At 44.6% G+C, this 20,828-nt stretch overlaps 1 protein-coding gene and 1 long non-coding RNA gene across 2 annotated transcripts in view; both read left to right on the top strand.

Annotated features, from left to right (window-relative positions):
• Window positions 1-9,282: 9,282 nt before the first annotated feature.
• Window positions 9,283-12,798, top strand: LOC121845813. Its single transcript, XR_006082786.1, has 4 exons — window positions 9,283-9,328; window positions 10,507-10,584; window positions 11,362-11,397; window positions 12,756-12,798. It is a non-coding gene; the product is annotated as an uncharacterized LOC121845813 (long non-coding RNA).
• A 7,050-nt stretch (window positions 12,799-19,848) lies between these two features.
• LOC121845814 (collagen alpha-1(XIX) chain-like) overlaps window positions 19,849-20,828 on the top strand; it is a 28,226-nt gene continuing 27,246 nt past the window's right edge. The window contains exon 1 of the mRNA XM_042317823.1: window positions 19,849-19,890. Within this exon, the coding sequence (XP_042173757.1) occupies window positions 19,873-19,890 (18 nt within the window). The 5' untranslated portion in view covers window positions 19,849-19,872. The remainder of the gene's footprint in view (window positions 19,891-20,828) is intronic.

The raw sequence follows: 20,828 nt of genomic DNA, 5'->3' as shown, positions 1-20,828 counted from the left end.
CTGGTACCCCTTGCAGACAGTATAGACATGTTATCATGACTCAGTACTGTTACCCCTTGTATATAACCAAGTTATCATTACTCAGTACTGGTACCCCTTGCAGACAGTATAGACATGTTATCATGACTCAGTACTGGTACCCCTTGTAGACAGTATAGACATGTTATCATGACTCAGTACTAGTACCCCTTGTATATAGACACGTTATCATGACTCAGTACTGGTACCCCTTGTATATAGACACGTTATCATGACTCAGTACTGGTACCCCTTGTAGACAGTATAGACATGTTATCATGACTCAGTACTGGTACCCCTTGTATATAGACACGTTATCATGACTCAGTACTGGTACCCCTTGTAGACAGTATAGACATGTTATCATGACTCAGTACTGGTACCCCTTGTAGACAGTATAGACATGTTATCATGACTCAGTACTGGTACCCCTTGTATATAGACATGTTATCATGACTCAGTACTGTTACCCCTTGTATATAGACATGTTATCATGACTCAGTACTGTTACCCCTTGTATATAACCATGTCATCATGACTCAGTACTGGTACTCCTTGTAGACAGTATAGCCAAGTTATCATTACTCAGTACTGGTGCCCCTTGTAGACAGTATAGACATGTTATCATGACTCAGTACTGGTACCCCTTGTATATAACCAAGTTATCATTACTCAGTACTGGTACCCCTTGTATATAGACAAGTTATCATTACTCAGTACTGGTACCCCTTGTATATAACCAAGTTATCATGACTCAGTACTGGTACCCCTTGTATATAACCAAGTTATCATGACTCAGTACTGGTACCCCGTGTATATAACCAAGTTATCATTACTCAGTACTGGTACCCCTTGTATATAGACAAGTTATCATTACTCAGTACTGGTACCCCTTGTATATAACCAAGTTATCATTACTCAGTACTGGTACCCCTTGTATATAACCAAGTTATCATTACTCAGTACTGGTACCCCTTGTATATAGCCAAGTTATCATTACTCAGTACTTGTACCCCTTTGTATATAGACATGTTATCATGACTCAGTACTGGTAGCCCTTGTATATAACCATGTTATCATGACTCAGTACTGGCACCCCTTGTATATAGCCAAGTTATCATTACTCAGTACTGGTACCCCTTGTAGACAGTATAGACATGTTATCATGACTCAGTACTGGTACCCCTTGTATATAACCATGTCATCATGACTCAGTACTGGTACTCCTTGTAGACAGTATAGCCAAGTTATCATTACTCAGTACTGGTGCCCCTTTTATATAGACATGTTATCATGACTCAGTACTGGTACCCCTTGTATATAGACACGTTATCATGACTCAGTACTGGTACCCCTTGTAGACAGTATAGACATGTTATCATGACTCAGTACTAGTACCCTTGTATATAACCAAGTTATCATTACCCAGTACTGGTAACCCTTGTATATAGACAAGTTATCATTACTCAGTACTGGTACCCCTTGTATATAGACAAGTTATCATTACTCAGTACTGGTACCCCTTGCAGACAGTATAGACATGTTATCATGACTCAGTACTGGTACCCCTTGTATATAACCAAGTTATCATGACTCAGTACTGGTACCCCTTGTATATAGACATGTTATCATGACTCAGTACTGGTACTCCTTGTAGACAGTATAGATATGTTATCATGACTCAGTACTAGTACCCCTTTGTATATAGACATGTTATCATGACTCAGTACTGGTACCCCTTGTAGACAGTATAGACACGTTATCATGACTCAGTACTGGTACCCCTTGTATATAACCAAGTTATCATTACTCAGTACTGGTACCCCTTGTATATAACCAAGTTATCATTACTCAGTACTGGTACCCCTTGTATATAGCCAAGTTATCATTACTCAGTACTGGTACCCCTTGTATATAGCCAAGTTATCATTACTCAGTACTGGTACCCCTTGTAGACAGTATAGACACGTTATCATGACTCAGTACTGGTACCCCTTGTATATAACCATGTTATCATGACTCAGTACTGGTACCCCTTGTATATAACCAAGTTATCATTACTCAGTACTGGTACCCCTTGTATATAGCCATGTTATCATTACCCAGTACTGGTAACCCTTGTATATAGACAAGTTATCATTACTCAGTACTGGTACCCCTTGTATATAGACAAGTTATCATGACTCAGTACTGGTACCCCTTGTATATAACCATGTTATCATGACTCAGTACTGGTACTCCGTGTAGACAGTATAGATATGTTATCATGACTCAGTACTAGTACCCCTTTGTATATAGACATGTTATCATGACTCAGTACTGGTACCCCTTGTAGACAGTATAGACATGTTATCATGACTCAGTACTGGTAGCCCTTGTATATAACCATGTTATCATGACTCAGTACTGGTACCCCTTGTATATAGACACGTTATCATGACTCAGTACCGGTACCCCTTGTAGACAGTATAGACATGTTATCATGACTCAGTACTAGTACCCCTTGTATATAGACACGTTATCATGACTCAGTACTGGTACCCCTTGTAGACAGTATAGACATGTTATCATGACTCAGTACTAGTACCCCTTGTATATAACCATGTTATCATGACTCAGTACTAGTACCCCTTGTATATAACCAAGCTATCATGACTCAGTACTGGTAGCCCTTGTATATAACCAAGTTATCATTACTCAGTACTGATACCCCTTGTATATAGCCAAGTTATCATTACTCAGTACTGGTACCCCTTGTATATAACCATGTCATCATGACTCAGTACTGGTACTCCTTGTAGACAGTATAGCCAAGTTATCATTACTCAGTACTGGTGCCCCTTGTATATAGACACGTTATCATGACTCAGTACTAGTACCCCTTGTATATAGACACGTTATCATGACTCAGTACTGGTACCCCTTGTAGACAGTATAGACATGTTATCATGACTCAGTACTGGTACCCCTTGTATATAAACATGTTATCATGACTCAGTACGTGTACCCCTTGTATATAGACACGTTATCATGACTCAGTACTGGTACCCCTTGTAGACAGTATAGACATGTTATCATGACTCAGTACTGGTACCCCTTGCAGACAGTATAGACATGTTATCATGACTCAGTACTGGTACCCCTTGTATATAGACATGTTATCATGACTCAGTACTGGTACCCCTTGTAGACAGTATAGACATGTTATCATGACTCAGTACTGGTACCCCTTGTTATCATGACTCAGTACTGGTACCCCTTGTTATCACGACTCAGTACTGGTACCCTTGTTATCATGACTCAGTACTGGTACCCCTTGTAGACAGTATAGACAGGTTATCATGACTCAGTACTGGTACCCCTTGTATATAGACATGTTATCATGACTCAGTACTGGTACCCCTTGTATATAGACATGTTATCATGACTCAGTACTGGTACCCCTTGTATATAGACATGTTATCATGACTCAGTACTGGTACCCCTTGTATATAGACATGTTATCATGACTCAGTACTGGTACCCCTTGTATATAGACATGTTATCATGACTCAGTACTGGTACCCCTTGTATATAGACATGTTATCATGACTCAGTACTGGTACCCCTTGCAGACAGTATAGACATGTTATCATGACTCAGTACTGGTACCCCTTGTAGACAGTATAGACATGTTATCATGACTCAGTACTGGTACCCCTTGTAGACAGTATAGACATGTTATCATGACTCAGTACTGGTACCCCTTGTATATAGACATGTTATCATGACTCAGTACTGGTACTCCTTGTAGACAGTATAGACATGTTATCATGACTCAGTACTGGTACCCCTTGTAGACAGTATAGACATGTTATCATGACTCAGTACTGGTACCCCTTGTATATAGACACGTTATCATGACTCAGTACTGGTACCCCTTGTAGACAGTATAGACATGTTATCATGACTCAGTACTGGTACCCCTTGCAGACAGTATAGACATGTTATCATGACTCAGTACTGGTACCCCTTGTATATAGACATGTTATCATGACTCAGTACTGGTACCCCTTGTAGACAGTATAGACATGTTATCATGACTCAGTACTGGTACCCCTTGTATATAGACACGTTATCATGACTCAGTACTGGTACCCCTTGTAGACAGTATAGACATGTTATCATGACTCAGTACTGGTACCCCTTGTATATAACCATGTTATCATGACTCAGTACTTGTACCCCTTGTATATAGACATGTTATCATTACTCAGTACTGGTACCCCTTGTATATAACCATGTTATCATGACTCAGTACTGGTACCCTTGTATATAACCATGTTATCATGACTCAGTACTTGTACCCCTTGTATATAGACATGTTATCATTACTCAGTACTGGTACCCCTTGTATATAGACATGTTATCATTACTCAGTACTGGTACCCCTTGTATATAGACATGTTATCATTACTCAGTACTGGTACCCCTTGTATATAACCATGTTATCATGACTCAGTACTGGTACCCCTTGTATATAGACAAGTTATCATTACTCAGTACTGGTACCCCTTGTATATAACCATGTTATCATTACTCAGTACTGGTACCCCTTGTATATAACCATGTTATCATGACTCAGTACTGGTACCCCTTGTATATAGACACGTTATCATGACTCAGTACTGGTACCCCTTGTAGACAGTATAGACATGTTATCATTACTCAGTACTAGTACCCCTTGTAGACAGTATAGACACGTTATCATTACTCAGTACTGGTACCCCTTGTAGACAGTATAGACATGTTATCATGACTCAGTACTGGTACCCCTTGTAGACAGTATAGACATGTTATCATTACTCAGTACTGGTACCCCTTGCAGACAGTATAGACATGTTATCATTACTCAGTACTGGTACCCCTTGTAGACAGTATAGACATGTTATCATTACTCAGTACTGGTACCCTTGCAGACAGTATAGACATGTTATCATGACTCAGTACTGGTACCCCTTGCAGACAGTATAGACATGTTATCATGACTCAGTACTGGTACCCCTTGCAGACAGTATAGACATGTTATCATGACTCAGTACTGGTACCCCTTGCAGACAGTATAGACATGTTATCATGACTCAGTACTGGTACCCCTTGCAGACAGTATAGACATGTTATCATGACTCAGTACTGGTACCCCTTGCAGACAGTATAGACATGTTATCATTACTCAGTACTGGTACCCCTTGTATATAACCATGTCATCATGACTCAGTACTGGTACTCCTTGTAGACAGTATAGACATGTTATCATTACTCAGTACTGGTACCCCTTGTATATAACCATGTCATCATGACTCAGTACTGGTACTCCTTGTAGACAGTATAGACATGTTATCATTACTCAGTACTGGTACCCCTTGTATATAACCATGTCATCATGACTCAGTACTGGTACTCCTTGTAGACAGTATAGACATGTTATCATTACTCAGTACTGGTACCCCTTGTATATAGCCAAGTTATCATTACTCAGTACTGGTACCCCTTGTATATAGACACGTTATCATGACTCAGTACTGGTACCCCTTGTAGACAGTATAGACATGTTATCATGACTCAGTACTGGTACCCCTTGTATATAGACACGTTATCATTACTCAGTACTGGTACCCCTTGTAGACAGTATAGACATGTTATCATGACTCAGTACTAGTACCCCTTGTATATAGATACGTTATCATGACTCAGTACTGGTACCCCTTGTAGACAGTATAGACATGTTATCATGACTCAGTACTTGTACCCCTTGTATATAGACACGTTATCATGACTCAGTACTGGTACCCCTTGTAGACAGTATAGACACGTTATCATGACTCAGTACTGGTACCCCTTGTAGACAGTATAGACATGTTATCATGACTCAGTACTAGTACCCCTTGTATATAGACACGTTATCATGACTCAGTACTGGTACCCCTTGTAGACAGTATAGACATGTTATCATGACTCAGTACTAGTACCCCTTGTATATAGACACGTTATCATGACTCAGTATGGTACCCCTTGTATATAGACACGTTATCATTACTCAGTACTGGTACCCCTTGCAGACAGTATAGACAAGTTATCATTACTCAGTACTGGTACCCCTTGTATATAGCAAGTTATCATTACTCAGTACTGGTACCCCTTGTATATAGCCAAGTTATCATTACTCAGTACTGGTACCCCTTGTATATAGAAGTTATCATGACTCAGTACTGGTACCCCTTGTATATAGCCAAGTTATCATGACTCAGTACTGGTACCCCTTGTATATAGCCAAGTTATCATTACTCAGTACTGGTACCCTTGTATATAGACACGTTATCATGACTCAGTACTGGTACCCCTTGTAGACAGTATAGACATGTTATCATGACTCAGTACTAGTACCCCTTGTATATAGACACGTTATCATGACTCAGTACTGGTACCCCTTGTAGACAGTATAGACATGTTATCATGACTCAGTACTGGTACCCCTTGTATATAACCATGTCATCATGACTCAGTACTGGTACCCCTTGTAGACAGTATAGACATGTTATCATGACTCAGTACTGGTACCCCTTGTATATAGACACGTTATCATTACTCAGTACTGGTACCCCTTGTAGACAGTATAGACATGTTATCATGACTCAGTACTAGTACCCCTTGTATATAGACACGTTATCATTACTCAGTACTGGTACCCCTTGTAGACAGTATAGACATGTTATCATTACTCAGTACTGGTACCCCTTGTAGACAGTATAGACATGTTATCATGACTCAGTACTGGTACCCCTTGTATATAGACATGTTATCATGACTCAGTACTTGTACCCCTTGTATATAGACACGTTATCATGACTCAGTACTGGTACCCCTTGTATATAGACACGTTATCATGACTCAGTACTGGTACCCCTTGTAGACAGTATAGACATGTTATCATGACTCAGTACTGGTACCCCTTGTATATAACCATGTCATCATGACTCATACTGGTACAGACAGTATATTATCATTACTCAGTACTGGTACCCCTTGTAGACAGTATAGACATGTTATCATGACTCAGTACTGGTACCCCTTGTATATAGACATGTTATCATGACTCAGTACTGGTACCCCTTGTATATAGACACGTTATCATGACTCAGTACTGGTACCCCTTGTATATAAACATGTTATCATGACTCAGTACTTGTACCCCTTGTATATAGACACGTTATCATGACTCAGTACTGGTACCCCTTGTAGACAGTATAGACATGTTATCATGACTCAGTACTGGTACCCCTTGTAGACAGTATAGACATGTTATCATGACTCAGTACTGGTACCCCTTGTATATAGACATGTTATCATGACTCAGTACTGGTACATATAAACATGTTATCATGACTCAGTACTGGTACCCCTTGTAGACAGTATAGACATGTTATCATGACTCAGTACTGGTACCCCTTGTATATAAACATGTTATCATGACTCAGTACTGGTACCCCTTGTAGACAGTATAGACATGTTATCATGACTCAGTACTGGTACCCCTTGTAGACAGTATAGACATGTTATCATGACTCAGTACTGGTACCCCTTGTATATAGACATGTTATCATGACTCAGTACTGGTACCCCTTGTATATAAACATGTTATCATGACTCAGTACTTGTACCCCTTGTATATAGACACGTTATCATGACTCAGTACTGGTACCCCTTGTATATAGACATGTTATCATTACTCAGTACTGGTGCCCCTTGTATATAGACACGTTATCATGACTCAGTACTGGTACCCCTTGTAGACAGTATAGACATGTTATCATGACTCAGTACTGGTACCCCTTGTATATAACCATGTCATCATGACTCAGTACTGGTACCCCTTGTAGACAGTATAGCCAAGTTATCATTACTCAGTACTGGTACCCCTTGTAGACAGTATAGCCAAGTTATCATTACTCAGTACTGGTACTCCTTGTAGACAGTATAGCCAAGTTATCATTACTCAGTACTGGTACCCCTTGTAGACAGTATAGACATGTTATCATTACTCAGTACTGGTACCCCTTGTATATAAACATGTTATCATGACTCAGTACTTGTACCCCTTGTATATAGACACGTTATCATGACTCAGTACTGGTACCCCTTGTAGACAGTATAGACATGTTATCATGACTCAGTACTGGTACCCCTTGTAGACAGTATAGACATGTTATCATGACTCAGTACTGGTACCCCTTGTATATAAACATGTTATCATGACTCAGTACTGGTACCCCTTGTAGACAGTATAGACATGTTATCATGACTCAGTACTGGTACCCCTTGTATATAAACATGTTATCATGACTCAGTACTGGTACCCCTTGTAGACAGTATAGACATGTTATCATGACTCAGTACTGGTACCCCTTGTAGACAGTATAGACATGTTATCATGACTCTACTGGTACCCCTTGTATATAGACATGTTATCATGACCAGTACTGGTACCCCTTGTATATAAACATGTTATCATGACTCAGTACTTGTACCCCTTGTATATAGACATGACTCAGTACTGGTACCCCTTGTAGACAGTATAGACATGTTATCATGACTCAGTACTGGTACCCCTTGTATATAGACATGTTATCATGACTCAGTACTGGTACCCCTTGTTATCATGACTCAGTACTGGTACCCCTTGTATATAGACACGTTATCATGACTCATTCTGTATCTATTATTACTTGTATTATGACGTGTTTTACTTTTCTATTATTTCTCTCCTGTCTTTATCTCTGTATTGAGGGGAAGGACCTGTATGTATTTTACTGTTGGTTTACACCTGTTGATTACAAAGCAGGTGACAAGTTACATTTGATTTGACTTAATAAAGGCTTTTTAACTGCAGCTACTTGGTCAGAGTGTCTTGATATATTTCAGACGGTCTGTATCTATATCTTACATGTTTAGCCTCCAATCTTTACATCATATCACATGTTAATTGTCACGTACACATGGTTAGCAGATGTCAATGCGAGCGTAGCAAAATGCTTGTAAAACTTTTTTTTTAAATCTAACAATGTAAGAAATAATACATGAAAAAAACAAAATACTGCACAGTTTCCTAAGGACCTGAAGCGAGGCGACCATCTCTGTCGGCACCATCTGATTATCAATGCTGACGTTATGCTGTATGATGTCTGGGATGTGAAACTCATTTTGTTTTTTCTTCTTTTTGCCCGGGCAGGGAGAGGGGATGACATCTGGACCCAGAGGATCACGAGGGCCAAAGGTAGAAAAACAACTCCTATGGTGGGGAAGAGGGACAAAACAGGCTGGCAGCCCCCATGGTGGGGGAAGAGGGACAAAACAGGCTGGCAGCCCCCATGGTGGGGGAAGAGGGACAAAACAGACAGGCAGCCCCCATGGTGGGGGAAGAGGGACAAAACAGGCTGGCAGCCCCCATGGTGGGGGAAGAGGGACAAAACAGACAGGCAGACCCCCATGCTGGGGGAAGAGGGACAAAACAGACAGGCAGCCCCCATGGTGGGGGGAAGAGGGACAAAACAGACAGGCAGCCCCCATGGTGGGGGAAGAGGGACAAAATAGACAGGCAGCCCCCCATGGTGGGGGAAGAGGGACAAAACAGACAGGCAGACCACCCAGGGTTAGCACAATCTGGATTTATTATTCTCTAGCTAGATGACGGATATTTCCTCTGGCTATGGTGATCCACATTAGAAAACATCTGAAGGATGACTAGCTCTTCTAATACCTCACATCAACCCAGTTCATCCACTTCTCTCTGCAGTTACTGTAGTGTAAGTCTGTCAGGTGGCATACATTATTCACGGATGTCAAGGATCTGAAACACAGGTCCTGTTAAAGCCAGGGAACTCTCCTTTTATTGAGCTGGGTCCCAAATGGTCCCAAACAGTCATCAAAATGAGTTCACCCTCTTTCCCTTCAACAGTCATCAAAATGAGTTCCCTGTTCCCCCTCTCTTCCCTTTAACAGTCATCAAAATGAGTTCCCTGTTCCCCATCTCTTCCCTTTAACAGTCATCATAATGAGTTCCCTGTTCCCCCTCTCTTCCCTTTAACAGTCATCATAATGAGTTCCCTGTTCCCCCTCTCTTCCCTTTAACAGTCATCAGTCAATGAGTTCCCTGTTCCCCCTCTCTTCCCTTTAACAGTCATCATAATGAGTTCCCTGTTCCCCCTCCCTGTTCTCTTCCCTTTAACAGTCATCATAATGAGTTCCCTGTTCCCCCTCTCTTCCCTTTAACAGTCATCATAATGAGTTCCCTGTTCCCCCTCTCTTCCCTTTAACAGTCATCATAATGAGTTCCCTGTTCCCCCTCTTCCCTTTAACAGTCATCATAATGAGTTCCCTGTTCCCCCTCTCTTCCCTTTAACAGTCATCATAATGAGTTCCCTGTTCCCCCCCTTCCTCAGTCATCCCTGTCAGGGTGAGCGTGGCGTTCCTGGTGTACCAGGAGACCTAGGGGAGAAAGGAGAGCCTGGTCTGGGCGTTGAAGGACCTCCTGTGAGTACATGGCACTGGAACATTTCTCATTTTTCTCTTGTTCATACTTTATTGTCCGTTGACATTTTCACAAATAAATGTTTTGCTTTTCAAACCAATCCTCCAGAGAATCCCAGCAGTTGCAACCCCATCTCTCTAACCTGTAGTCTTCACAAAACCTTTCTGTTGGACACACACCTCTTCAGTTGAGTCATCTTCAGAATGGCTTGTGCATAGACTTATATATGATTTTATCCGGGTCAAATGAATGATACAATAAAGACTACATTCAATGAACATTCATTCCCAGATTAGATTTAAAAACATTGTGGACCTTCAGCATTACACACTACTTCACCATCTATCTATCCTCTGTGAGGATGCTGCTGGTTTCAACTTCAAAAATGCCCGCTTGAGTTTTGCCCTTTGGTTTATTAAATAGTGATATTCAGAGTTGTTGGAAAGCAAGGGATCAATGGAACATAGCAAAGGATGGATGTTGAAACACAGTCCTTTACTGGATCTTGGACTGAACTGCTGTTGGTGTTAATAACATGTTGGTTTGTCTGTCTCTGTCTCTGTCTCTCTCTGTCTGTCTCTGTCTCTGTCTGTCTGTCTCTCTCTCTCTCTGTGTGTGTGTGTGTGTGTGTGTGTGTGTGTGTGTGTGTGTGTGTGTGTGTGTGTGTGTGTGTGTGTGTGTGTGTGTGTGTGTGTGTGTGTGTGTGTGTGTGTGTGTGTGTGCTGAAATGCTGAAGGTGTGGTGTTGTTGTAAACAAGCTGTGTGATGTGTTCTTATAGGGCCCCATGGGACAGAGAGGAGAGAGAGGATTTGAGGTATGTGGAAGAATATCTCCTGTCCAGACACACACACATCCATCTGATCCCTGTGATATTAGATTATGGAATAGCGTACAGTACCCTCCAGTAGAGTGCTCCTGGATGCTTAGATGAAACCTTAGTCTTCAGTATAAAGGTTGAGGATATCAAATCTGAAACAACAATTTAATTCCAATGATATTGTAGTTTATGCATTGAGAATTAATATGTCATATATTTTTTTGGTTTAGGACTGGTGTTAGTCTCATCAGGACTGGTGTTAGTCTCATCAGGACTGGTGTTAGTCTCAACAGGACTGGTGTTAGTCTCAACAGGACTGGTGTTAGTCTCATCAGGACTGTTGTTAGTCTCAACAGGACTGGTGTTAGTCTCAACAGGACTGGTGTTAGTTTCAGGACTGATGTTAGTCTCATCAGGACCAGTGTTAGTCTCTACAGGACTGGTGTTAGTTTCAGGACTGGTGTTAGTCTCATCAGGACTAGTGTTAGTCTCAACAGGACTGGTGTTAGTTTCAGGACTGGTGTTAGTCTCATCAGGACCGGTGTTAGTCTCTACAGGACTGGTGTTAGTTTCAGGACTGGTGTTAGTTTCATCAGGACTGGTGTTAGTCTCATCAGGACTGGTGTTAGTTTCATCAGGACTGGTGTTAGTCTCTCAGGACTGGTGTTAGTCTCATCAGGACTGGTGTTAGTTTCATCAGGACTGGTGTTAGTCTCATCAGGACTGGTGTTAGTTTCATCAGGACTGGTGTTAGTCTCAACAGGACTGGTGTTAGTCTCATCAGGACTGTTGCTAGTCTCAACAGGACTGGGGTTAGTCTCAACAGGACTGGTGTTAGGACTGGTGTTAGTTTCAGGACTGGTGTTAGTCTCATCAGGACTGGTGTTAGTCTCAACAGGACTGGTGTTAGTTCATCAGGACTGGTGTTAGTCTCATCAGGACTGGTGTTAGTCTCAACAGGACTGGTGTTAGTTTCAGGACTGGTGTTAGTCTCATCAGGATCGGTGTTAGTCTCTACAGGACTGGTGTTAGTTTCAGGACTGGTCTCATCAGGACTGGTGTTAGTCTCTACAGGACTGGTGTTAGTCTCATCAGGACTGGTGTTAGTTCTCAGGACTGGTGTTAGTCTCATCAGGACTGGTGTTAGTTTCAGGACTGGTGTTAGTTTCAAGACTGGTATTAGTTTCAACAGGACTGGTGTCAGGCTCATCATAAACTTATTTGCATGTCTTCTTTGTGAGGGTTGAGAATATACTGTATATTCTATTCCTAAATCAGTAATCCTAATCTGAGAGGCTTTTTAGATACTGGCCCTGATCTCATTAGTGTGTTATGGGGGTTGTCTTCTCTCCTAGGGCCCTCGTGGACCCTCTGGATTCTCAGGCCCTGCTGGGACCCGGGGAGAGAGGTGAGTGGGATCAAGACCTTCCTTCCTCTCTTCTCATTCATCTCCTCCACTCCCCCTGTCCTCCTCTCTCTGCAGGAAGGGAGACACAGTGGTACTTTACATCTGGAGATAAAGAGAAACTAACATTCAGAGGGAAAATGTCTTTCATTTCTGTCTTCTATTCCTCTTCCTCACATCTTTTCTCCTCTCACTCTTCCTCTCCTCTCCTCCACTTTTCCTCTCCACACCTCCTCTCCTCCACTCTTCCTCTCCTCCTCTCCTCCACTCTTCCTCTCCTCCACTCTACCTCTCCTCCTCTCCTCCTCTCCTCCTCTCCTCCTCTCCTCCACTCTTCCTCTCCTCCACTCTTCCTCTCCTCCTTCCTCTCCTCCTCTCCTCCACTCTTCCTCTCCTCCTCTCCTCCCTCTTCCTCTCTTCCTCTCCTCCACTCTTCCTCTCTCCTCTCCTCCACCTTCTCTCCTCTCTCCACCACTCTTCCTCTCCTCCTCTCCTCCACTCTTCCTCTCCTCCACTCTCCTCCTCCTCCCTCTCCACTCTTCCTCTCCTCCTCTCCTCCACTCTTCCTCTCCTCCTCTCCTCCTCTCTCCTCTCCTCCACTCTTCCTCTCCTCCTCCTCCACTCTTCCTCTCCTCTTCTCCTCCACTCTTCTCCCTCCTCTCCTCTCCTCTCCTCCACTCTTCCTCTCCTCCTCTCCTCCTCTTCCTCTCCTCTCCTCCTCCCTCCTCTCCTCCACTCTTCCTCTCCTCCTCTCCTCCTCTCCTCCACTCTTCCTCTCCTCCTCCTCTCCTCCAGAGAAACCTCCTCTCCTCCTCTCTCCTCTCCTCCACTCTTCCTCTCCCTCCACTCTTCCTCTCCTCCTCTCCTCCACTCTTCCTCTCCTCCTCTCCTCCACTCTTCCTCTCCTCCACTCTCCTCTCCTCCCTCCTCCTCTCCTCCTCTCCTCCACTCTTCCTCTCCTCCTCTCCTCCTCTCCTCCACTCTTCCTCTCCTCTCACTCCTCTGCTCCTCCTCTCCTCTCCCTCTTCCTCCTCCTCCACTCCTCCGCTCCTCCTCTCCTCCACTCTTCCTCTCTCCACTCTTCCTCTCCTCCACTCCTCCTCTCCTCCTCTCTCCACTCTTCCTCTCCTCCACTCTTCCTCTCCTCCTCTCCTCCACTCTTCCTCTCCTCCACTCTTCCTCTCCTCCTCTCCTCCACTCTTCCTCTCCTCCTCTCCTCCACTCTTCCTCCCACCTCTCCTCTCCTCCTCTCCTCCACTCTTCCTCTCCTCCTCTCCTCCACTCCTCTCCTCCACTCTTCCTCCTCCTCTCTCCTCTTCCTCTCCTCCACTCCTCCTCTCCTCCACTCTTCCTCTCCTCTCTCCTCCACTCTTCCTCTCTCCTCTCCTCCACTCTTCCTCTCCTCCACTCTCCCTCTCCTCCACTCTCCTCTCCTCCACTCCTCCTCTCCTCCACTCTTCCTCTCCTCCACTCTTCCTCTCCTCCTCTCCTCCACTCTTCCTCTCCTCCACTCTTCCTCTCCCACTCTTCCTCTCCTCCACCCCTCTCCTCCACTCTTCCTCTCCCTCCACTCCTCCTCTCCTCCACTCCTCCTCCTCCACTCTTCCTCTCCTCCCTCTCCTCCACTCTTCCCTCCCTCCTCCTCCTCCACTCCTTCCCTCCACTCCTCCTCTCCTCCCTCTCTCCCTCTCCTCCACTCTTCCTCTCCCTCCACTCCTCCTCTCCTCCACTCCTCCTCTTCCTCCCCCTCCTCTCCTCCACTCTTCTCTCCTCCTCCTCCTCTCCTCCACTCTTCCTCCTCTCCTCCTCTCCTCCTCTCCTCCTCTCCTCCACTCTTCCTCTCCACTCTTCCTCTCTTCCTCTCCTCAACTTTTCCTCTCCACTCTTCCTCTCCTCCACTCCTCTCCTCCACTCCCTCTCCTCCACTCCTCTCCTCCTCCTCCTCTCCTCCACTCTTCCTCTCCTCCACTCCTCTCCTCCACTCCTCCTCTCCTCCACTCTTCCTCTCCTCCACTCCTCCTCTCCTCCACTCTTCCTCTCCTCCCTCCTCCTCCCTCCTCCTCCTCTCCTCCTCCTCCCTCCACTCTTCCTCTCCACTCTTCCTCTCTTCCTCTCCTCCACTCCTCTCCTCTCCTCCACTCCCCTCTCCTCCTCTCCTCCACTCTTCCTCTCCTCCACTCCTCCTCCTCTCTCTCCACTCTTCCTCTCCTCCTCCTCCCTCCTCTCCTCCACTCTTCCTCTCCTCCACTCTACCTCTCCTCCACTCCTCCTCTCCTCTCTCCTCTCTCCACTCTTCCTCTCCTCCACTCTTCCTCTCCTCCTCTCCTCCACTCTTCCTCTCCTCCTCTCCTCCACTCTTCCTCTCATCCACTCTTCCTCTCCTCCACTCCTCCTCCCTCCTCTCCTCCCACTCTTCCTCTCCTCCTCCTTCCTCTCCTCCCCTCTTCTCCTCCTCTCCCTCCTCTTCCTCTCCTCCTCTCCTCCACTCTTCCTCCCCTCCTCTCCTCTCCCTCCTCTCCTCCACTCTTCCTCTCCTCCACTCCTCCTCCTCCTCCACTCCTCTGCTCTCCTCCACTCTTCCTCTCCTCCCTCCTCTCCTCCACTCCCTCTCCCCCTCTCTCTTCCTCTCCTCCTCTCCTCCACTCTTCCTCTCCTCCACTCTCCTCTCCACTCCACTCTCTCCTCCACTCTTCCTCCACTCTTCCTCTCTCCTCTCCTCCACTCTTCCTCTCCTCCTCTCCTCCACTCCTCCTCTCTCCACTCTTCCTTTTCTCCTCTCACTCCCTCTCCTCCAATCCTCTCACTCTTCCTCTCCTCCACTCCTCCTCTCCTCCATTCTTCCTCTCCTCCACTCTTCCTCTCCTCCTCCTCCTCTCCTCCACTCTTCCTCTCCTCCACACTCCTCCTCCACTTTTCTCTCCTCCACTCCTCCTCTCCTCCACTCCTCTCTCCTCCCTCTCTCCTCCACTCTTCCTCTCCTCCACTCTTCCTCCTCCACTCTTCCTCTCCTCCACCCCCTCTCCACTCTTTCTCTCCTCCAAGGTCCTCTCTCCACTTTCCTCTCCTCCACTCTTCCTCTCCTCCACTCCTCCACTCCTCCTCTCCTCCTCTCCTCCACTCTTCCTCTCCACTCTTCCTCTCTTCCTCTCCTCAACTTTTCTCCCTCTTCCCTCTCCTCCACTCCTCTCCTCCCTCCTCTCCTCCTCTCCTCTCCTCCTCTTCCTCTCCTCCACTCCTCTCCTCCACTCCTCCTCTCCTCCACTCTTCCTCTCCTCCACCCTCCTCTCCTCCTCTTCCACTCTTCCTCTCCTCCACTCCTCCTCTCCTCCTCTCCTCCACTCCTCTCCTCCTCTCACTCCTCCTCTCCTCCTCTCCTCCTCTCCTCCACTCCTCCTCTCCTCCTCCTCTCTCTCTCCTCCTCTCCTCCACTCCTCTCCCACCTCTCCTCCCTCCTCTCCTCTTCCTCTCCTCCTCTCCTCTCCTCCACTCCTCTCCTCCACTCCTCCTCTCCTCCTCCTCTCCTCCACTCCTCCTCCCTCCTCTCCTCCTCTCCTCCACTCCTCCTCTCCTCCACTCTTCCTCCACTCCTCCTCTCCTCCACTCTTCCTCTCCACTCCTCCTCTCCTCCACTCTTCCTCTCCTCCACTCCTCCTCTCCTCCACTCTTCCTCTCCTCCCTCCTCCACTCCTTCCTCTCCCTCCACTCCTCCTCTCCTCCTCTCCTCCCCTCTTCCTCTCCACTCTCTCCTCCACTCTTCCTCTCCTCCACTCTTCCTCTCCTCCACTCTTCCTCTCCTCCACTCTTCCTCTCCTCCACTCTTCCTCTCCTCCACTCCTCCTCTCCTCCACTCCTCCTCTCCTCCACTCCTCCTCTCCTCAACTCTTCCTCTCCTCCACTCCTCTCTTCCTCTCCTCCACTCCTCTGCTCCTCTCCTCCTCGGTCTGCAGATAAAAAGAGAAACTAACATTCTGATGAAAGGTCTGTTTCCTTTATGTCTGCATGAGGAAATAGCAACAGTTTCTGGACACATCAGAAACACACACACACACACACACACACACACACACACACACACACACACACACACACAGCACCCCATTAGGATGAATGTCAAAGCGTGGGCCAAGGGTGTGCAGCGCTGTGTGTTTCCGATGGTCTCATAGCTGGTGACATCATTATTTATCTCATTTAAAGGGATCCCCTGGTCGAGAAGGTCCCCCAGGTCCTCCTGGCCCCCTCAACCAGTAAGTTAACCGCTCATCTCTTTCTCATCTCTCTCTCAGAGATATACTGTGTCAGTGTCACTTGCCCACTGGACCATATTTAGGTTAAATGCCTCAAAACCACAGAAAGACAATTATTTGACAGAAAACTGAAATCACTGTACCTGAAGGGGTTATGTATAAGGCATTCACTGTACCTGAAGGGGTTATGTATAAGGCATTCACTGTACCTGAAGGGGTTATGTATAAGGCATTCACTGTACCTGAAGGGGTTATGTATAAGGCATTCACTGTACCTGAAGGGGTTATGTATAAGGCATTCACTGTACCTGAAGGGGTTATGTATAAGGCATTCACTGTACCTGAAGGGGTTATGTATAAGGCATTCACTGTACCTGAAGGGGTTATGTATAAGGCATTCACTGTACCTGAAGGGGTTATGTATAAGGCATTCACTGTACCTGAAGGGGTTATGTATAAGGCATTCACTGTACCTGAAGGGGTTATGTATAAGGCATTCACTGTACCTGAAGGGGTTATGTATAAGGCATTCACTGTACCTGAAGGGGTTATGTATAAGGCATTCACTGTACCTGAAGGGGGTTATGTATAAGGCATTCACTGTACCTGAAGGGGATTTATGTATAAGGCATTCACTGTACCTGAAGGGTTATGTATAAGGCATTCACTGTACCTGAAGGGGTTATGTATAAGGCATTCACTGTACCTGAAGGGGTTATGTATAAGGCATTCACTGTACCTGAAGGGTTATGTATAAGGCATTCACTGTACCTGAAGGGGTTATGTATAAGGCATTCACTGTACCTGAAGGGGTTATGTATAAGGCATTCACTGTACCTGAAGGGGTTATGTATAAGGCATTCACTGTACCTGAAGGGGATTTATGTATAAGGCATTCACTGTACCTGAAGGGGTTATGTATAAGGCATTCACTGTACCTGAAGGGGTTATGTATAAGGCATTCACTGTACCTGAAGGGTTATGTATAAGGTATTCACTGTACCTGAAGGGGTTATGTATAAGGCATTCACTGTACCTGAAGGGTTATGTATAAGGCATTCACTGTACCTGAAGGGTTATGTATAAGGCATTCACTGTACCTGAAGGGGTTATGTATAAGGCATTCACTGTACCTGAAGGGGTTATGTATAAGGCATTCACTGTACCTGAAGGGGTTATGTATAAGGTATTCACTGTACCTGAAGGGGTTATGTATAAGGCATTCACTGTACCTGAAGGGGTTATGTATAAGGCATTCACTGTACCTGAAGGGTTATGTATAAGGCATTCACTGTACCTGAAGGGGTTATGTATAAGGCATTCACTGTACCTGAAGGGGTTATGTATAAGGCATTCACTGTACCTGAAGGGGTTATGTATAAGGCATTCACTGTACCTGAAGGGTTATGTATAAGGCATTCACTGTACCTGAAGGGGTTATGTATAAGGCATTCACTGTACCTGAAGGGTTATGTATAAGGCATTCACTGTACCTGAAGGGGGTTATGTATAAGGCATTCACTGTACCTGAAGGGGTTATGTATAAGGCATTCACTGTACCTGAAGGGGTTATGTATAAGGCATTCACTGTACCTGAAGGGGTTATGTATAAGGCATTCACTGTACCTGAAGGGGTTATGTATAAGGCATTCACTGTACCTGAAGGGGTTATGTATAAGGCATTCACTGTACCTGAAGGGTTATGTATAAGGCATTCACTGTACCTGAAGGGGTTATGTATAAGGCATTCACTGTACCTGAAGGGGTTATGTATAAGGCATTCACTGTACCTGAAGGGGTTATGTATAAGGCATTCACTGTACCTGAAGGGGTTATGTATAAGGCATTCACTGTACCTGAAGGGGTTATGTATAAGGCATTCACTGTACCTGAAGGGGTTATGTATAAGGCATTCACTCTACCTGAAGGGTTATGTATAAGGCATTCACTGTACCTGAAGGGGTTATGTATAAGGCATTCACTGTACCTGAAGGGGTTATGTATAAGGCATTCACTGTACCTGAAGGGGTTATGTATAAGGCATTCACTGTACCTGAAGGGGTTATGTATAAGGCATTCACTGTACCTGAAGGGGTTATGTATAAGGCATTCACTGTACCTGAAGGGGTTATGTATAAGGCATTCACTGTACCTGAAGGGGTTATGTATAAGGCATTCACTGTACCTGAAGGGGTTATGTATAAGGCATTCACTGTACCTGAAGGGGTTATGTATAAGGCATTCACTGTACCTGAAGGGGTTATGTATAAGGCATTCACTGTACCTGAAGGGGTTATGTATAAGGCATTCACTGTACCTGAAGGGGTTATGTATAAGGCATTCACTGTACCTGAAGGGGTTATGTATAAGGCATTCACTGTACCTGAAGGGGTTATGTATAAGGCATTCACTGTACCTGAAGGGGTTATGTATAAGGCATTCACTGTACCTGAAGGGGTTATGTATAAGGCATTCACTGTACCTGAAGGGGTTATGTATAAGGCATTCACTGTACCTGAAGGGGTTATGTATAAGGCATTCATACCACCATAAAACAATCATTATGACTTTGAGTGTTTCAGTATCATTCATACCAACCTTAAAAACAATCATTGTAACTTTGAGTGTTTCAGTATCATTCAAACCAACATAAAAACAATCATGGTAACTTTGAGTGTTTCAGCATCATTCATAAGAGTTCAAGCTTCGAGTGATGCTCAGATAATTATGAGAGGTTCATTCAACTATGATCTGACTGAAAAAGATGAAATGTATGATGACAATGTGTCTTTCCAACAGACTGCCTTGCCAATTGTCGGAGATATGAGCTCTTTACTCAAGGTACTGGACTGTTTCATGTATTACCGTTGTGGCATATGATTATTCCCATCAATTGTCATTCCAACATTATTCAGTGTGGTACATAAATCATACATTCTTTTTTTAATTGATAAGATTCATGGAAGATATTTTATTATTACCTTGAAGTGCCAACATGTAGATCCACATTGACTGAGGCTGTAGAAACAGGTTATAATTTAGCCTGCTTTAATTGCATCAGTTACTATGATTGCACAGTTGCCCTCAGTGGTGTATTTCACACTTTAAGACCTCACAGTTGTAATACAACAACAAACTTTTAATGTTGATATTTTGATGTGATATTTTCACCAGTACTAAACCTATCAGGGTGATGTTAGGAATTATTAACAGAAGCTCAGGAGCGCCTCCATCAGGTGGTGGTGGCGAACTGCAGCTAGAAATTCAAGAAATTGGAAATCCACTATGGAAATGCATTATTATATTCAACAGGAATCCTTGAAATGTCCTAAGAAGAATGTTGTTGTTGAATACATCCCTCCTGGAGTACACAGGGAATATGTCCAAAATGGTACCCTATTCCCTACACTGTGAACTACTTTTGACCAGAGAGATACGGCTGGGTTCTGGTCAACAGCAGTCCACTATATAGGGAATAGGGCTCTGGTCAGCAGTAGTGCACTATATAGGGAATAGGGCTCTGGTCAGCAGTAGTCCACTATATAGGGAATAGGGCTCTGGTCAACAGCAGTCCACTATATAGGGAATAGGGCTCTGGTCAGCAGTAGTGTATTATATAGGGAATAGGGCTCTGGTCAGCAGTAGTGTATTATATAGGGAATAGGGCTCTGGTCAGCAGTAGTGTATTATATAGGAATAGGGCTCTGGTCAGCAGTAGTGTATTATATAGGGAATAGGGCTCTGGTCAGCAGTAGTGTATTATATAGGAATAGGGCTCT

Source organism: Oncorhynchus tshawytscha, unplaced genomic scaffold, assembly GCF_018296145.1.
Source record: "Oncorhynchus tshawytscha isolate Ot180627B unplaced genomic scaffold, Otsh_v2.0 Un_scaffold_9311_pilon_pilon, whole genome shotgun sequence".
NCBI lineage: Eukaryota > Metazoa > Chordata > Actinopteri > Salmoniformes > Salmonidae > Oncorhynchus > Oncorhynchus tshawytscha.
Note: the sequence above shows the minus strand (reverse complement) of the source record. Positions and strands in the feature narration are given on the sequence as shown.